Source organism: Hoplias malabaricus, chromosome 2 (genome assembly GCF_029633855.1).
Source record: "Hoplias malabaricus isolate fHopMal1 chromosome 2, fHopMal1.hap1, whole genome shotgun sequence".
Taxonomy (NCBI): domain Eukaryota; kingdom Metazoa; phylum Chordata; class Actinopteri; order Characiformes; family Erythrinidae; genus Hoplias; species Hoplias malabaricus.
In genome coordinates this window covers 22,812,532-22,833,233 of record NC_089801.1, presented here as the reverse complement: position 1 = coordinate 22,833,233, position 20,702 = coordinate 22,812,532, and the positions used below count along the sequence as shown (strand labels likewise).

The 20,702-nt window shown below is 39.9% G+C and overlaps 1 protein-coding gene across 1 annotated transcript; it reads right to left on the bottom strand.

Moving 5' to 3' along the window:
• Positions 1 to 446: 446 nt before the first annotated feature.
• p2rx5 (purinergic receptor P2X, ligand-gated ion channel, 5) lies at positions 447 to 20,243 on the bottom strand. The gene is made up of 12 exons (XM_066652085.1): positions 20,031 to 20,243; positions 17,488 to 17,638; positions 15,137 to 15,208; positions 13,041 to 13,116; positions 12,749 to 12,833; positions 12,518 to 12,598; positions 9,305 to 9,446; positions 8,714 to 8,853; positions 3,061 to 3,154; positions 2,912 to 2,977; positions 1,794 to 1,879; positions 447 to 1,714 (listed from the first exon to the last, which is right to left on the bottom strand). Exons 1-12 carry the CDS (start codon positions 20,162 to 20,164, stop codon positions 1,414 to 1,416), a joined length of 1,428 nt encoding a protein of 475 aa, XP_066508182.1. The 5' UTR covers positions 20,165 to 20,243; the 3' UTR covers positions 447 to 1,413.
• Positions 20,244 to 20,702: the final 459 nt, after the last annotated feature.

The window sequence follows — 20,702 nt, the reverse complement described above, 5'->3', positions numbered from 1 at the left end:
TTATATATTTAGTGACCTGAAAGGAAGCACCTCTGTGAGGTTTGGTTCGTTTTCCAACAGAGAGCATTGAGGTCTCACACTGATGTGGGTTGATTAGATGCATGTTCGATGACAAATGCTACTCCAGCTCATCCCAAAGGTATTGGGTTAGACATCTATCACTACAGAAACACATTCCAGTGCCTGCAAGCTTTCTAGCCCACAACTGGCACTGAACTTCGTAATCTTAGACTCATGCAACAGCTCCAGATCCTCCAAATTAATTAATGCTCTTTTGTAGAGAAGACACATGGTGTGTGCCACTCTGTACTTTTGTTGGCATCAGTTGGCAGATGTTATTGATGTGCATGATTTGTCATTATAAATATACTTGGATGTTACACAGAGTTTAATACTGTTTTCACTGAACTTTACAAAAGTAAAAAAAAAAAGTAGGGTATTTGCATTTTCTAGTTTTCAGTGTGTGGATACATTTAAAGAAACCAGTCATAATTTCATATTTTATTGTTTTTTTTTTTAGCTGTTTTTAAAACCTGCCTTTAAAACAATACACTGACTATGAAACTAGAATTAGAACACTGTTATATACTGAAGGATCACTGGACTAGGAACACCTACTTTGTATCTACACTCGTCCATTTTATCAGCTCCACTGACCACACAGGAGCACTTTGTAGTCCTACAGTAACAGACAGTAGTACAGCTGTTTCTCTGTTTATTATCTTATCCTCATTTTACCCTGCTCTTCAATGGTCAGTACCATCACCGTGCAGGTTTGATCTGGGTGGTGAATCATGCTCAGAGTGGATTAGACATGGCAGAGTTTTGAAAACCCTCAGTGTCACAGCCAACAACGACAGTGAGTGGACACTTTAAAGCTCAAGCAGCACTGCTGTGTCTGATCCACTCATACACCGTTACAGCGCAACACACATTAACACCACCACGTCAGTGTCGCTGCAGCGCTGAGAATGATCCACCACCCAGATCATGAGTGCACTGTGGGGATCCTGACCACTGAAGAGCAGTGTGAAATGGGGATAAAGTGTGCAGAGAAACTGGTGGACTGTTATTGTAGAACTATTGTATTGCTCTTGTATAGTCAGTGAAGCTGATAAAATGGACAATGAGTATAGAAACAAACTACCTGTTCCTAATCCAGTGATCCTTCAGTTTCTATACTTTTATACTACAGCAAACTATTTTAATAAAAAAAAGTGAGGAATTTTCATTTTTACATAAATGAGCTTTCTAAAGAGTATCCATCTGCAGACGACCTGTTGGTTCCCGTTTGTTCAGAAAGCTAATGGACTGGTGGAAGCACCAGTGCACTAGCTCATTCAAACCTTATTCCATCAGTTTCAGGTTGAAAACCCAGTCATGTGGGCAGTGGGAACTCTCTGTTTTGTCCCTTCACTGCAGAGAACTGCCTGGTGTTCTGGAAGATGAGACTGGAGACATGGCATTTCTCTCTGGGCTGTGGTGAAGTCTGGATAATGAGGTTATGGGCAGTTTTCTGCCTGAATTGTGAGGTTTTTCCAATGAATCAGAGACCAAAGGTTGTGTCTCTGGACTGTGAGCTGGCGGGGAGGACAATGTTTTGAGCGGTTGTTCCTCTGCACCTGTCCTGTTCTCTTTCTTGTGATGTCCATCTCGGGCATGCCGCTGGTGTCTACTGTGCTTCTCATCTCTGTGTCTTCGCTCCTTACTTTTGCTGGGGGTGAAAGTAATACATGTGAAACTTTGTGCGGATGCCATTTACTCTTTTAAACCCCTCAAAATAAGTGTCATACCTTCTAACCCGCTCAAATTTCCTGTCTCTATAAAAAGAGCTTGTGGTCATCATATAAAGAAGGATCATATCACAGATGAACACACCCTAGTGAAAAGAATAAACAAAGAATAAATCCAACAGTACAAAAGAACACTGGGGTATTCCACAAAGTAGCACCCCCCGCACACAAATGTATTCAAACTGGTTGTTATTTGTTGATATTTTTCAACCATTAATTATCAAATATTAATTGCTGAATGTCCTTAAATATATACAGACTTATCAAACAAATATCAAGTATAAGGAACTGTGGAAGCAAAAACATAGTATGGATGAAAAATGTAAGAACTGTACATACGCTGAACAGAAAGCCAAAGAAAAACCTACACAAGACAAAGACCCAGCACTAAGCCAACTGCCTTTGTCATGTGTCTTTCCCAAATTTCAGAAAAGCTGTGATAGTTTGAAGCAGTGGAAATCCGACAGAATTTTGCCATTTAACACAGTTCCTGTTGTTTACAAAGTCGTGTGAACCAGGCGGGAAAACAGTAGGTGGCACTGGTTGTGACAAACTTGCAGATGGTAAATAATAATAGAACAGGGCCCTCTTGTGGTCAAATTCTTGTCAGCCATTTGCTCTCTGTAACTGCCTTGGTATAAAACAACACTGAATGGTGTTTTCTAGGACATATACGATAATCCACTTTGCCTTTTGTCAGAAAGGAAAAGTAAAAACAAAAAGTGAAATATTAGGAGTTACAGAAACGGTTACAAGTTGAAACAAGATCAGACTCCTCACAAGAGCACAAGACCTTATAGACCACAGAAACTCTCCCTATAAGATAAAATTACTTAAACAACGTTCTTAAAGCGGTGGGTGTGAATGTACATGTATCTAGCAGCTGTTAATTAGAGAAGGAAATAAACAGAAGAACATTGGCAAATCAAACAAAGCTGCAGCTGTTCTCAGTTTATCAAACGGTATCATCTGAAAAATAGCCACAGAATTGGCTTGCTGAAAAATTAAGGCTTAAAAATAAAGAGTAAAAGAAAGTTCACAGGAGGGAGCCAATATATTTATAAAAAACCTGCTGGAACAGCCAGTTCAACCAGTCAGTGATATGAAGTTACACTTACAGCTCCCAGTAAGGCAAGTCCAGACCCAATGTTCACCACCGTGGGGATAATGCTAAACTTCCCTGCCTGGAAAACAAACAACGATGATAAGAAAAATATATTAACAGGAACAGTTCAAGTAAAGCTTAAAATGCTATGGCCTACTACACCTCCCCATTGACCATGATGTCAAATCGAATGCCAAAGACTTTGAAGAGTGAGCGATAGAGCTGTCCATCTGCATCTCTGTAATATCGAGCAAATCTGCAAGACAAAATTCGGTTTTGTCACTGTGCATAAACTAATAAACACTGTTAGAACTACAACTTTTATTGGGCACAAAATGGACACAAATGTGCTTAGTTTATCCACAAACGTACAAACTCCCCTTCACCACTGAACATCCAGGGGACAGATATTGAGAGGGTGACCTCGTATAAGTACCTGGGTGTTCACCTGAACAATAAACTGGATTGGTTGGATAACACTAGTGCACTTTACAGAAAAGGACAAAGCAGAGTGGTCTGCTGGGGCAGCAGTATCTCTGCCACAGACAGGAGGAGACTGGACAAACTCATTCAGAGGTCCCACTCTGTCCTGGGAAGCCCCTAGACCCAGTGCGGGTGGTGGGAGAAAGGAGAATGCTAACCAAGTTAACATCCATGCTGGAGAATGACTCTCACCCCCTGCATGAGACTCTGACAGCACCGGGCAGTTCCTTCAGTGTCTGACTGCTTCACCCCAAGTGTGTGAAAGAAAGCTATCTCAGGTCCTTCCTTCCTGCTGCTGTTAGACTGTTTGACCAACACTGCTCCCAGTAAAACACTTACATCTACACTGACAGTTTACCCTACACTAAGAATACAGAATGTACATTTATTTGGACGATATATAACGTGCAATATTTAATACAATACTGTGGTATTTTATACAATATTCATTCATTCATTCATTCTTTATCTTTAATCGCTTATCCTGTTCAGGGTCTGGAATCATTGGGCGCAAGGCAGGAATACACCCTGGAGGGGGCGCCAGTCCTTCACAGGGCAACACACACACTCACACCTACGGTCACCAATCTGCCTACCAACGTGTGTTTTTGGACTGTGGGAAGAAACCGGAGCACCCACGCGAACACACTGAGAACACACCACACTCCTCACAGACAGTCACCCAGAGGAAACCCACGCAGACACAGGGAGAACACACCACACTCCTCACAGACAGTCACCCAGAGGAAACCCACGCAGACACAGGGAGAACACACTACACTCCTCACAGACAGTCACCCAGAGGAAACCCACGCAGACACAGAGAGAACACACCACATTCCTCACAGACAGTCACCTGGAGGAAACCCACGCAGACACAGAGAGAACACACCACACTCCTCACAGACAGTCACCTGAAGGAAACCCACGGAGACACAGAGAGAACACATCACACTCCTCACAGACAGTCACCTGAAGGAAACCCACGCAGACACAGAGAGAACACACCACACTCCTCACAGTCACCCGGAGGAAACTCACAACCTCCAGGTTCCTGGAACTGTGTGACTGTGACACTACCTGCTGCACCACCGTGCTGTAAATATCAGAGTTTTTGATATTTCTTATTTTTATGTTTTATATTCCATTATTTATGTTTAAATTAGCTACAACATTTTTTCTTTGTTAACCCCTTTTTTATTACTTTACTGTCCCTTTGCTGCTGTAGCACTTTGAATTTCCCCACTTTTGAACTAATAAAGGATTCTCTCTCTCTCTCTCTCTCTCTCTTTCCAGTCAGAGTTGGACTCCGTCAGGGCTGCCCGTTGTCACTAATTCTGTTCATAACTTTTATGGACAGATTTTCTCGGCGTAGCCAGGTGGCGGAAGGTGTCCGGTTCGGTGGTCTCAGGATCCCATGTCTGCTTTTTGCGGATGATGTGATCTTGTTGGCTTCAACAAGCCAGGATCTCCAGCTCTTGCTGGGCCAGTTTTCAGCCGAGTGTGAAGTGGCAGGTATGAGAATCAGCACCTTCAAATATGAGTAAATGGTACTTAGCTAGAAAAGGGTGGAGTGCTCTCTCCAGGTTGGAAGTGAGCTCCTGCCTCAAGTGGAGGAGTTTAAATACCTCAGGGTCTTGTTCATGAGTGAAGGAAAGATGGAGTGGGAGACTGACAGGCGGATCGGTGCAGCGTCAGCAGTAATGCTGGCTCTGTACCGGTCCATTGTGGTGAAGAGAGAGCTGAGCAGGAAAGCAAAGCTCTCGATTTACCGTTCAATCTACGTCCCAACCCTCACCTATGGTCATGAGCTTTGGGTAGTTACCGAAAGAATGAGATCACAGGTACAAGCGGCTGAAAAGAGTTTTCTCTGCAAGGTGTCTGGACTCTCCCTCTAAGAGACAGGGTTAGGAGTTCAGAAATCTGGGAGAGACTCTGTGAGGTGGTTTGGGCATCTGCTCCGGATGCCTCCCGGACGCCTTCCTGGTGAGGTGTTCAGGGCATGTCCAATGGGGAGGAGACCCCAGACCCCAGAACCCGGAACATGCTGGAGAGACTACATGTCTCGACTGGCCTGGGAACGCCTTGGTATCCCCTCGGAAGAGCTGGAAGAAGTGGCTAGGGAAAGGGAGATATGGATTTCTTTACTCGAACTGTTTCCCCCATGATGCGGACCCGGATATGCAGTAGATAATGGATAGATGGATGGATGTACAACATACAACGAGATGTGTCTATAACAGTGAACACACACTCAGAGTGGAGGGCAGCCGTTCCCGGCGCCCAGAGAGCAGTTGTGGGCTAGGTGCCTTGCTCAAGGGCACCTCAGCCATGGACTGGATTGGTTGTGGGAATCAAATCAGTGACCTCTCATATGGCCTCATATGTTCAAGAATCCTAACCAATAAATTATATTTTGTAATTGAGATAATTGTGGCGGCACGGTGGCGTAGCAGGTAGTGTCGCAGTCACACAGCTCAAGGGGCCTGGAGGTTGTGGGTTTGATTCCCGCTCCGGGTCACTGTCGGTGAGGAGTTGGTGTGTTCTCCCCGTGTCCGCGTGGGTTTCCTCCGGGTGCTCCGGTTTCCTCCCACAGTCCAAAAACACACGTTGGTAGGTGGATTGAAAATTGTCCGTAGGTGTGAGTAAATGTGTGTGTGTATCTGTGTTGCCCTGTAAAGGACTGGCACCCCCTCCAGGGTGTATTCCCACCTTGCGCCCAATGATTCCAGGTAGGCTCTGGACCCACCGTGACCCTGAACTGGATAAGGGGTTACAGATAATGAATGAATGAATGAAATAATTGTCATTAATATTGAGAGTTATAAAAACAGGTTTGGAAACATAATATTTCTGTATATAATCGTCTATTTTGAGTTTAATATCCTTGAAGAATATATTTTCGCTTTCATTCTTTCGCCTTTTTTCAGTTGCGCTTCTCTCAGTTTCGCTTTCGCCTCCAGAAGTTTCAGGCTTTTGACTTTTGACTGTGTCGGGATCTACACAGTCATTAGCTGTTAAAGTTAAGCCCCACCCACGCAGCCCATTCTGCACACCCTAACCCTGATTGTAAAACGACTAAGCTTCTAAGATGAACTGTGCATTACTAAAAGACATAATCGTTAAAAATAGTTGATGTGGTTTATCTGTGTTTGTTGGTCGGTCTTTTTCTAATCAGCCAAAAATGTCATTTATTGGTTATGGATTCTGTTTTTTAGTTCGCAGAACTTTAGAATCTATTTTGACACCATACTAGGCCCTCTTCTTGAATCATTAGGGTTAGAAGTGGTATTTTTGAATGCAAGTCATGCAGCTAATGGCTGAATATGAATGGATTTCTATTATATATAACTACATCTATTATATGTAGTTTAATGCACAATGTGGGTGCTGAAACATCTGTTTCATAAACTACTTAGGGAATAGATTGCCTTCTGAGATACACCGTTACACTTTCAACTTTGAAAATCTTACTTGGCTTAGACTAGTCCAGTGATAGTTACATTTTTCACTATGAGTGCCCATTTAACAAAACCCTCTATGGCATGAATTTGAATTTTTTTAGTAAAAAAACATATTACAACTTATTTCTTTGGAAAATTGGAGGTCCCTGATTTTAACATTTTATTGCCCCACCCACAACAACCCAGTGTTACTTTGGTGCCTCAGGGCAAATGTGTGCTACAGTTCTACTAAAACACAAAGGATTTCTATAATATACTTAATATGTAAAATACTATAAAAACATGCAATATATGCATTAGAATATTTTATTAAAACAAGCTTCAACCAGAATATGTTTATCACCACAAAAAAAGACTTATACATCAATATTGTAACACTGGAACTGTTTCCTTACTGTAGGCATTTTGTGTGTGTGTGTGTTGGAAGGTGTGTTTTTCTGAGGTATTGTTTGGTGAAATGTTTCTTTTATTGCTAACTGTGAATTCGTTTTGTGTGGAACTTCAGGAAACCGTTTTTTTGTGGTTGTGAAACACAGGGTGCATCTGATTTCCGCCACTTGCGAGTGCCTGGCAAACCAAATAATTACAAATACATCCCAGTACCCAGAAACTGCTCCAGTTCTTTGACCGTGAGATTTAGGGGCTTGTTGACATCGCATTGCATAGCGTATAGATTTGACTGCTCTACAATGACTTGCAAGATGTCAGAAAAAATTGCTTTTACTACTCCAGGGGGGACCAGATCTCATCTGATATTGGAAAGGTTGTCCTGCCATTCTGGGTAATCAGTAAAGTTTGAACTGTGTTGTTCCTTCATCTTCAACAACAGGCTCAGGATCATTATCAACAGGCAAACAATCAGCTTCAAGAAGAAAGCAAGCAGGGGAGAAATTAGTTCTTATGTATTTCATACACATTTTACTTGTATAATTTCATTCCCATAGTGGAAGCACAATGCCTCACCAAAAAGCTCATGGATAAATCTTATTTTGAAGGACTCGTGCACCCTCCAGGGTGTGTTCCTGCCTTGCACCCAGTCATTCTGGGTAGGCTCCGGACCCACCGTGACCCTGAATTGGATAAGCGGTTTCAGAAAATGAATGAATGAATTATTTTACGTTAAAAGTTCCTAAGTTCCTAAAAGCTCCTAACTTCTCCCCGGACCTGATTCTGGTGTCCATTCATCCTCGCTGTCACTTGTCTCAAGCTCACTATCTTCACTTTCTGAAGGAATGACCCTAACTGCTTGATCAGGTTCCCGTTGACCATAAAATGTCTTTGTGTCCATTTACTGTGAGAACTGGTAGATAGGACACAGCAAAAACATTGAATGTGATCATTGTCTTATCCAGCTTTTTGCATATGGCCCTAAGAAGTAGTCTAATTGCACAATGTTGCCTTGAGGCAGTTTTAGTATATAAATATAAAGAAATTATTTATTTAAACAATGAAATGTCGTTCGTTAAGCATTTATGTACATATACTTATTTTTGTGTGAATGAATGTCTATTTAAAAAAATGAAAACTAATGCTTTTTCTTACCCTTTGCTAGCACTGTGTCCTATGCAGAACTGCTTTCTTATTGCTCCACCCTCAGACAGACAATGACACGCACTTCAGCACCCCATATTATTGGTCACTGACATGTCATGTGACACTGGAATTATTAAAATATTCATTTTTATTTAAAGGGAAGATTTTAGGGCCGAAAAGGTTTGTTGCCTGAGGGCAACACTATGCCATAGAGGGTTAAGTTATTTCTTAATTGAAAATGAAAAGGGAAAATATAGTATTACATTTTCAAATGTTCAATGCATGGTTTAGAGTCCCCCAATGAGACACATTTAAACAACAAAAAATAAAATCACCTGAAGTTGTATCCTGAGATGATGGAATCATTTAAATTTTTCAAGGCATCCAGTCGGGTGAAGCTGTACTGGGGATTGCATTCAGAGTAGTCTTTATCTAAATCACAGATCCAGTCAATCACCACTCCAATATATCCACCCTGAGTGCACAGAAGACAGAAAATATATGGTACAGAGGTCATTGTTGATTCCATGGAAGTTTCTTTTGGTCTGTTTGATTTAATTCTTCTTCTCCATACATTATTGAACAGCAAGGCCCTTACAAATGAAAGTAGCATTGGGGTAAACTCAAGTAAATTGACTCTAACGGCCTGTAAACTCGTCAAGAGCTTCTCACAAGACACGTGAAAGAGCTTCTCAGAAGACATGTGAAATATGATCAAGAGGAACTCATAATGAAATCAATTCCATGGTAATCAAACACGGTTTCCAGTCTTGAAGCCTCACCCATCCTACATGGCACTGGGGCATTCATTGTTTTGATGATTTGTCTCCATTTGCTTCATCTCTATGGCTCAAAACTGAGACACAATTGCACATCAAGGCATCTGTAATCACTCAGCAGTGTAGAACAACATTAAGAACACTTGCCTTGACAGCTACATCTTGGAAGTTGTGACCACTCCAGCGTACAATGTCTCCCATGCGGAAAATGGGGCAGTAGGGGCTATGGTCCTTGTTGTATCTGCATGTCTTTAGATATGACTTGTTGGCAGTGGAGAGAACATTGGATCTTGAGGATAACAGAGAATGAAACAATTGTAAGTATCTGTTTTCTAATAAATATATATTTATTGTAAGTGGTAGATTAGACCACACACATTTGTTTACATACATTATGACATTTTATGTTTTTTTTCTAGGTGTAAGCAGACCATGACAGCATTAAACCTGCAATTTCAATCAACCAGAAACCAGTCCCATCCACTTGCAAGTAAGGCCTTCCAGCTGCAGGCGGGCTGCAGAGGAATGAGCGGAGATAGAATTTGGGGACTATCTGCACATTCATAATGTATATAAGGTAGTGCACATAATTCATGTGTAGTGTTAAGTCTAAGCCACTTTTAAGGAGAAAGGAGAACTTTTTTTTGGAAACATTCATTCATTATCTGTAACCCTTATCCAGTTCAGGGTTGTGGTGGGTCCAGAGCCCACCTGGAATCATTGGGCGCAAGGCGGGAACACACCCTGGAGGGGGTGCCAGTCCTTCACAGGGCAACACACACACACAATCACACATTCACTCACACCTACGGACACTTTTTTTGAGTGAAAATGATCCACAAGGGGGCATCTTTAATAGTAAAATACATTCATTCATTCATTGTCTGTAACCCTTATTCCTTAGGGTCGCAGTGGTCCAGAGCCTACCCAGAAACACTGGGCACAAGGTGGGAACACACCCTGGAGGGCACGCCAGTCCTTCACAGGGCAACTCACACACTCACTCACACACTCACACCTATGGACACTTTTGAGTCACCAATCCACCTACCAACATGTGTTTTTGGACTGTGGGAGGAAACCGGAGCAACCGGAGGAAACCCGCAGACACAGAGAACACAGCACACTCCTCACAGACAGTCACCCGGAGGAAATCCACGCAGACACAGAGAACACAGCACACTCCTCACAGACAGTCACTCGGAGGAAACCCACGCAGACACGGGGAGAACACGCCAAACTCCTCACAGACAGTCACCCGGAGGAAACCCACGAAGACACGGGGAGAACACACCACACTCCTCACAGACAGTCACTCGGAGTGGGAATCGAACCCACAACCTCCAGGTCCCTGGAGCTGTGTGACTGCGACACTACCTGCTGCACCACAGTGCCACCCTTTTTGGAAACAAATTTTAAAAATATATATTAAAACTTTTTAATTTTAACAATTTTATTCTATGAATGACACTACTTTGATATGGATGGATCAGAACTAGTCAACATCAGTGATTTTCTAATATTCTTCTCTTTAATCAAATCCTCATTGCAATGTTTGAGCATCAAATGTAAATCCTTCCCAGACGGCTAGAAGCTATTGCTGCATTAAAAAAGGACAAGCTCTATATTAATACCCTTCATTTCAGAAGAAATGCTCTTCTTGAACACAAATACAGTTCTATGGACTGAGTATAAGGACTGCAGGTGCAGCTGTTGGTTAATGATTAAAAATCAACACCATTACCCCTGCTGTTGGCTTTGATACTCTTCCGCTTCACTGCTAGGCCTTTAAATAGCAGCCCACTGGACCCTCACATTTCTAATCACTGGCTTTCCTCTGACACTAACAGAGTTGGGAATGACTAGAGGCTCCATGATACTGATACTGTGTTGGTCCAAAACTGACAATATTGGACGCATGACTGTATGACTGACAGCACCACAGGCCTAAAAGCAAAGTGTCAACTGTAAAGCGAGTCTTAGTCCTTGATTTGCAAATTCCTGTAGGTCTTTGAACAGTGACCAATACAGGAATACAATGGACAAGGTTCTGTCAAAGGCTCCCACACATAAAGATGAGCCATAGCCTCAGTGACCCCCTAAATGACCGTGTGGGTGTATATATAGCAGGTGACTAAAGCCAAGACATGCAGAGTCATCTTGCTCCTAACATAGAACTGGATTCCTGTATGTCCAGAAATCCCCTCTTTCACCACTCCCCATCATATACACACACTCTCTCTCTCCGTTTCTCTTTCTGTCTTCTTCTCCCTCTTCTCTTTTGCTCTTTTCTCATTCTCCTCTTCTGTCTCTTGTTCTCTCTCTCTCTCTCTCTCTCTCTCTCTCTCTCTCTCTCTCTCTCTCACACACACACACACACACACACACACACACGCGCGTGTGAGTAAATGCTCTTGCTCTTGCTGGCTAATACTAGTCAATCAAGGCACATGTTAACATTACATAAACAACAGTTAGTGTGAGTGTGGGCAATTAATGTGCTCCTATTAGTGTGATAAGCTGTTAAATGCTATTAAGTTAGTAGTAGATCAAAAATAAGTTGTGGCTGACTTCATATGTCCCAAAGAAAGCATTCATACTCCCAGCTTGTGTGCTCTATGTGATTGCGGGTGACCCAGGTAATTAGAGAGAAAGTTGGTCAAAGATAGAATCTAAAATATGCTTTGGAATGAAACCCTCCATAAATCTGAAATCAAGGGAGTTGTTAATAGGGTGATCCTATTATTTAACATTTCTGAACTTGAATGAATCTGAAACTGGCCCTAAATAAAAGAAATCAAAATACGATTCGCTGATTCATTACGAATCGACTGTAGCCTCTTACATTTCCCGCCAGATTTGATCCCTGTTGTTTCCGAATAAATATAACAAGTAAATAAAGGCGTTAATACAATATTTATAGAGGTCAAATAAAAGGAGATTGATTATATAACTCTAAACAAAAAATTTAACTTAGAATTTTCTAATTATCATTCTTTGTTAAATGAACACATTTCTAAAATGTAGCTGCTCAATCTTTATGTGATCAAATAGTACAACACAAGATAACGTTATGGTCATTGTACAATGAAATATGCCTTCAGAATTTAACCCATCTGTGGTAGTGAACCCACACACCACTAGTGCACTACAGGAAGTGAGCACACACAACCCCTTAAGGGCCCCTCAACTGTGGACTGAGGAGACAGAGCTGTTTCATCACTTCCAGTCATGAGGATACCCTGCCAGACCTTCTGGACCCAAGACTGCTTCACTAACCTTTAGGCCATGGCTGACCTGCAAATTGTATACCTCTTTTAGCCCACACTCAAATTACATCCACATTTCATTATTACTCACTTGGAGAAGTCAAACTTTGGAAACCTAATGAAGTTCTTGATGTATATGGTGAAGTCTTCTGCTTTTTCCAACAAAGGAACCCTAAATTGTATAAAAACACGCAAAAGCATTTGACCTCAATTTTCAGTGGACTTCCTCCTAAGGTCAAGGGTTAAAGAAATGAAAGCTGAAATTCATCAATAGTGAAGAAAATGTGTATCGTGTGATGTAATAATGTGCTGTATTTCTTACGAGGGTGCATTATCGTGCTCGACAGGACACCAGCCGTGAATCTCACAGGTTCCTGTGTTATTCAGACAACGTCCTGTTTTCACACCTTCAACACATCAAAACAGCAAAATTAAGTTTAGCGTTTTGTAGAACTCCACCTTTCCTTTAAAGAGAGTGTTGTTTTTGTGTTACATGAGATTAGTAGTTTTCTTTCACTTTCAGATTAAACGTGAGAGCCGTTTACAAAAAATCACATGATTAACAGAACTGTGTGTATATATTCTTAAATGTTCTGCGCATTCATTCTTCTTACCATGACCTGCTGTGACTGCTTCGCCTTCTGGACAATCAGCATTGTGTGAACAAACACCATCTGGTACTTTTGGACTCTGAAATCATTCAGAGGAACCAAAAAATAACCACAGAGTAGACCACTTACAATGCAATGGGCTTCAAAATAAATGAAATTATATCAACAAGAGCAACATACATAAAATCATGGCCTTTATTTCATCACATCAAATAAGTTTTACCATTCCCCACTGGAAAAAAATGTAGATTTTTGGGTTCTCAACCTCCCTCCTTCCAAGTAATAAAAACAGTTATTAATATCAATTAATACAGTTATTATCAGTCTCCATTTTCTATGTGATTTAAAGCAAAGTGCACTGATTTTTTAAACTGTCAAGATGATTTTAAGATGGTTTTTAAAAACACATTCTGTGTTGTTTGATGCTCCAAGACCCATTACTACATATGTAAAGCTTAAAAAATCTAAAATGCAACATGACAAAAAAGACAAATTAATTAAGTATTTTTTGTTTTATATTAAATTCTATTCATTCTATTATCTGTAGTTACAATCAACATTGCTGTAGAAATTGCTGTGGTTCTGTTTGTTTCTCTACAGTGAAACATTACATTAAACAACTGAATTACTTGATATTTATTCATCATCTTGACTGAATTATACATAATATTTTGAAGAATTGGTAGACTTCCAGTCTAGGTTTTTATTAACCTTTTAAAGCCTAACACATGAAATAATAATACAGTAAATATGAAGTCCTTTAACTAAAATTCTAAACGTTTTTAATTTATACATTTTGGATCATATAATTTCTGAATGCATCATATTTAGGCATTTAACAATATTATTTTTCTTTAATTTGTCTTTCATTCAGTTCACTTCATCAGTTAAAGCACACTTTATTTACAACTTTTTCTTAACTTTGATTCGTTTCAATGAAACAATCGATGTCAAATGGCTGTCTCTGTTCTTCTGAACTTCATTCAATTCAGGGTCGCGGTGGGTCCAGAGCCCACCTGCAATCATTGGGCGCAAGGCGGGAACACACCCTGGAGGGGGCACCAGTCCTTCACAGGGCAACACAGACACACACACATTCACTCACACACTCACACCTATGGACACTTTTGAGTCGCCAATCCACTTACCAACGTGTGTTTTTGGACTGTGGGAGGAAACCGGAGCACCCGGAGGAAACCCACGCGGACACGGGGAGAACTCACCAACTCCTCACAGACAGTCACCCGGAGTGGGAATCGAACCCACAACCTCCAGGTCCCTGGAGCTGTGTGACTGCGACACTACCTGCTGCGCCACCGTGCCTCTTCTGAACTTAAAAACATAAAAATGATATTATTCCAGACCTATGAGTAGTCTGTGATTCTCTCTGATGTTTTTAAATTTCATATACAAGTGGTAATAAAAAACCCAAAACCACAGAGGCTATTTTTGTTGATCTACACAACTGTGTTTCCATATTTACGGGAACTACAGTTGTTTCTGTCACTGTCTGAACCTTGGCTTGAGGTATTAGGTCATTCAAAACTTGCACACAAAGACAAAAACACACTTTGCACACAAAGGCTTTCAGAAAACTAAAAATATTTTTTTCTTTCATAAAAATATTTTGTAAACTTATCTAAATGTGTTTTGCTGCTGTAAAGAACAAATTTAATTTTCTGAATATTTATTATAATTAATTAGCATTTGACAGGTAGAAAACACTACATCTATGAAATTGAACAAAAATACTTAGTTTTACTACATGTCATTCAAATCACAGCAAAAATGTAGTCATGAGATTTTTTGCTGTGTTTTCATGATGATAGCAACATTTTTGTAATGGTTTGGTAAATGCACGGAAATACTTCCACTTCATTCGCAGTTCAGTAGAGAACTCAGAACACTTGCCCCAAAAGGATGGAAGTTTGTTTCTGTATTTCTCTTCATTAGATGATGAAACAGACACATTTAAAGAACATGTATCATATTTGATACGTTTGGCTTTATAGGGTTAAGCTTGTGTGTCATTGGGTTCATAAACAACAGAAGAGATGTATTAACTAAGAAGATGGTGCAGTTAGTGCTAGTGTTTTTACCTCAGAGCAGAAGCCAAGTTTCTGGTTTGGAGTTTGGAGGTAATTTGTCACTATAAAGAAGACTCTATCCCCCTTGAAGGAAAATATAATATAAAAATATGTCTCAATAAACAACATAACAATGACACTCAATGCCAGCCACAAAACAGAAAAGCTGATGAAAATCAACAGAAATATCCAATATATTTTACATGAATTAACTTCATAAATAAAATATTGTAGCCTGTGTGTTTGGTATTTATCCCAAATGATGTTTCCAGTTGGAAGATTCGGCTGCTTTATATATAAAAATTCTCTTGCAGTTGTGAGATACTTACCTTTAATTAAGGACACATTTAATTAAGAAAATACTACCTTGGCAAAAGCCTCTGAACACCAAGTACCTGCAAGTTTCCGATCCAGTTTGTTCGTAAATGTTATCAGATAAACCTCAGTGTCTGCCAATGACTAAGTTAAACACATGAATTTAAAAAAAGACTGAAGAAGAGTATGTGAGCTGGTGCAGGAAAGCTCACAATGTTTCAGAACTGGCCGAGAAACTTTTACGCAAAAACATATGCGGGTATTTACATTTAAATTGTTCACAGCGTGTTGCCGTATTACAGTGTATTTCTGGGACCATACTACCATAACTTTACAAAAGATGAATGAATAATTTAAAATGAATTTATTACCTAAAAGCCTAAAAACTGTAAATCAGCAGTAACACACGTAACAAGGACATGCAGTGTCACTGATGCAAAGCAGCAAACTTCAGAAGGATCAACAGCTATTTTAGCATTACAGTAACCTCTTCAGTCAACTAAACCTGACTAAGTGAGTGTATGAGTAAGTGAGTAATTTATTCACCCAAATGTCTGTGGACACAAGCTCATTTAACACTTCTTCTGAACTGAAGAGTACAAATAGTTGGTGTTTGTTTTAGATTTGGCTGTATTTAGTCACATAAACTTTGGTGATGTCAGAAACTGGTGTAGGACAAATAGTTTTGGATCACAAAAGCCACTCTAATGATACAAACAGTACTGGATGGACCTTCAAACACAAGTTTTAACCAGCTTTTATTGAGCTGATTGAGCAGGCTGAGCATAGGATCATACACCATTGCTCCAGTGTGTCCCATTTTAATGATCAATGCATTTTAATGGATGATTGTACAAAGTGGGCAATGGATGAACAAATGTGTAAACAATGGATGCACATTAAAGTAGCAAAACCACTCATTAGATGTGCAGGTCAATTTTGCCCATTTATTTAAGTGTTAATATTTAAGTGCTTATTACTTAAGTATTATATTATTAATCCAAATTAACTATTGGATGGTCCTAATATCTGGTGTATGAGAATGCTCTAGAAGGATGCTTTAAGGACCTGAAGGACCTTATTATAAGGTCTGCAAATTCTGGAATTGTTGACTTGCTCTTGAATGACTAACTCTTCTCTATGACTGAAACTTTAAACTTCCTGTACAGATATAAATACCGCCTCTATTTCTCACACAGACACGTTACTATCTTGTGGTTAGCACATTATTACATGATGTCTGTGTGAAATAAGTTTGATCAAGACACTTTTATATAAAATAGACTGGGATTGGAACAGGCCTCAGGAAAGTGCTTTAAGCAACAGATTTCTAAAAGCAGAGAAACAAGTCAAGATTACTTTATGGAGAATGATTTTTATTTTGTTCTGTTTTAAAATTTCTGTTAATGAGATACAAGTTTTGTCTAATAGTGATAAACCCACTAAGCCAATCGGCACTGTTGTCATGAAGGCTTGCAGACTAGTAGATTAGTTGACTAGTACGTGCCACAGAGCTTTAAGAATGTCTGCTCGTAAACAAAAGAATACAACAAATAGATAAGTTGAACTAAATTGAATATATTTTTGACTGAATATTGAACGAGCTTTAATAGAGCAATATCACATTTGTATCATGTACAAATGCTTAAAAGTGAAGCTACGTTTGTAAAAACGTTACAGCGCAGATGTTTTACTTCGCTTATTATTATTATTGTTATTACTATTATTAATATTAAGGTTAAATTAGAGTCATTATTTAGCTGCTAAGTGAAATGTGATTTGATGCGTTATTTCTATTTTTCATCAGTATTTAACTTTGAAGTGTTTTGTTTTCCCTATGAAAATTATGAGTAGTCAACTAGGAAATATGTCTAATTGTGCAAACTTTTATTTTCCATAACAGTCCATGTCAATTGCTGTTTGCTATGAGCTAAAATACTACAATAATCCTATAAAGAACAATTGCAGTTTTCTGACATATACAGCGCAAACTGAATAATTTTGAAAGGACTGATATTTTTAAGTTGATTTGGATAAACTGCTCTTACCTGAGAGGGGATAACATAGTCTTCAGCGCCCCATACCTGGAGGCCTGGATCTGAGTTATTGGTGAGTGCAACACCCTTAAGTTTAGTGAACACAGAGCTCTGGATGGCCTCCTCTCTTTCCTGGTAGCCTTTTTTCCATATGAATACCCACCTAAAAAAAACACAATCCAACACTATTTCACATCCAAGAGAAGAGGCAATTCTGCATGGCTTGTGCAATGCAACACAGCCTGCACATCAAAGTATAATGCAAATGGTTTCAGACGCACACAACATAAGTAAAGCAGCTTCAGAAAGTCTGCTAAAGGAACCGACACCATAAAACATTTCCTTTCTGACTGTTTACTGTAATGTACCATATTTATGCTTTTGCTTGGCCTTCTGTAAACCATGGGTTTTATCTCTGGCAGGCTGTCTTTCCTCACTATAAACATGGCTAATGCAGCTAACAAGCAATGGAAGATTACAGACCTGGGGTTTGTAAAAACTACACAAACCTCATCTTACATGAACCTCAGATCACAATGAAACGTAATGAAAGTAATCTCAAACAGACTTGCTAATGTGTCCATTGTATTACATAATTATCATCTTCAAAAACAGACAAAAGCACTAACAGAACAAATAAACAATACAAGCCAGATTGTTGGCTGTATTTTTGTACATTTGAGTTCATACAGTGTAAATTTGGCCATCTACATGATTAACACACTTGGATTAATCTTAACACTCAGTTCAACAGGCACACACTGCCTGCCTGGTTTCCTTCTGCTGAAGAGCTGCATGGAGCAGCTGTTTCTAACTCAGAGCCATGCAATGCAATGCCATGATCTACAAATAGAGCAACTGTGCTTAGTGTCAGAACATTAGTCGACTGCTTTCAGACACAAGGCGAATGAGAACAATAAACTGCATTAATAAAACAGCAGAGGGTAATGAAAGAAAATGGAAAGCTGTGAGAAGGGATGGACGAAACACTTTAAGTACTGATAAACTGCAAAAATAAATAAATAAATAAATGTATTTAGTCCATCACAGGGCACCACATACTCACTCAGTCAAAAATACGATGGCAATTTTACAATGCAAGGCAGCAAGAAAATAAGGGATCAGTTAACAAAAAAAGGTAATGTATGAAGCAGGGTCCTTTAATTACTAATAGACACTACGCTGCCAAAAAAACTGTCACTGTTGTGGTACCCTCAATGTTACCTTCAGATAGAAAACATAATTGTACCTTATTCTATTATAATGGTAGATTTTGTTATTGTGTTGATTTCATACGCCCCCATTACATCTCCTGGATTTATACCATTTTGTTTAATTTTAGTTTTATAACGAAAAATTACAAATATTCACCTCTTTTTCTGGAGAAGAGAATGTAATGAATGTACCTTTAGGGAACAAAATTGGACTTTTAAATTGCTGTTGTACCTTTAAAGGCAAATGTGTGCACCCATTGTGAAAACAGATATTCAAATATGCACACAGGACCTATATTATACTCTCCATATAAAAGCGCTGATCACCTGAAATACTATAGAGCCCAGACAGGAAGGGTATAAAGCACCCATGATATAGGGATGTGGAGTCATGAAAAAGGGGTTGGACTGGCATTTGTGACCCAGCATGAGCACCTGACCTCACTCTTGCACTGACTTATTGAAAAATCTCCCCAGAACAGTAGAGGCTGCCGCTACAACAAAGGGGGACAAACTACATGTGTTGAATGAACAGGTGGCTGTTAAGTGTACTTGAGTTTAAGTACAAGTATCCAGCACGTGGCCAAATGTGTGTACACCTGCTCCTAGTACTTCTGACATGAAGGATATTAAAGAAACACCAAGTCATTTTTAGGGTTTTTGCTCCTGGGGTTCGCCCTAGTATAATTAATTCTTACTGCACTCAATCAAAGGGGAAGGGCGTTTGTTTCCTACCCTTCTCCAAAAGTTACATACTGTAGTTTCTGAAGTGCTGCGCCCAGAGAAGCAATGACATGGCTCTATTTTCAATAATACAGGTCAGAGAAGCACCACAATGATTTTGAAGTTGTAATTTTAAGGTAAAAATATTACAGTGTTCCTTTAAAGGGAGTTTTCCCCCATTCACTCCAGTTACAGCTTCTACTCTTCTGATAAGGCTTAAAACTAGAAGATAGAACAATATCTCTTATAGTATTATTTACTGAATGCTTTAATGCAGTCGAATGTCTACTGTGGGAATTACATAAGTTTTCAACAAACATTTAGAACAAAACGTCCTGCATTAAATATATCTAGTCATTTTACCCTCCTTCGACTATAAATAATACCGGGCTTCTACAGGGACAGGTTTGGAAATGCTGAAGTAAACAATCTGCCACTTGTAAAATGGCTACTTCATACCTTATTCCTATTAAATACGTGAATAGGTAAAATGGTCGTACACGGACAAGGTTTATGAAATGTCACCAGAGAAAAAACAACAGCACATGTGACGGTCGACAGTGGTCTTTAGGCTACTCTGTGCTGGCTGAGGCAGTGGGAAGCTTCTGGAGAACTCACCCGATTAAATACCCGATAACCCCGAGCTGGAAAAGCCTGAAGAGAATCCCGACTGTCTTGTTCTGAGCGACGACGAACTTCTCGGTCTTGTAGTCGAGGAGAGAGTAGAGAAAGGTGCCGCAGTTCTGAGCCATTCCTGCTCTGACCCTGTCACCTCCACCAAGCAGCAGCGCGCGTTCTCGGTTCGCTCTCAGGAGCGCGCCACGGCGAGTGCACAAGTTCAAACAGAGAACACGTTTCCTTTTATCAACTACACAAGCAACTTTACAGGTACCTCTCTCTCTCTCTCTCTCTCTCTCTCTCTCTCTCTCTCTCTCTCTCTCTCGCTACCTTATACCTAAGAGACAACATGCGTTTTCAAAAATGGAAACACAATACATGCACTTTGTACGACGTAAAACCTGCTGCAACCTTAACGAACAGTACATTTGTACAACCTTTTCAGTACATTTGTAATGAGCTGGAGTGGTGTTTAAAATCCAGAAGTAATCATCCGAAATGGAATCAAATTTGAGGAAACTCTAGTGTAGTTTTCCCAGAATCTGTTATTGAACCAAATGGGGAAGCTCATATTTAATGCCATTAATTTCAGAAGAAATAATGTATGAGCAAGTGTAGCACCAAGAAGTGTTGAACATTTGCTTTGGCTTAAAGAAAATCATTTTATGCCCA

Coding starts and splice junctions, on each gene's coding strand:
- p2rx5 (XM_066652085.1), bottom strand. CDS start 20,164: ATGGCTCAGAACTGCGGCACCTTTCTCTACTCTCTCCTCGACTACAAG. Junction 13,117..15,136: donor AACTTGGCTTCTGCTCTGAG/GTAAAAACACTA, acceptor GAATGATTTCAG/AGTCCAAAAGTACCAGATGG. Junction 1,880..2,911: donor GACTTGCCTTACTGGGAGCT/GTAAGTGTAACT, acceptor TCTTTTCACTAG/GGTGTGTTCATCTGTGATAT.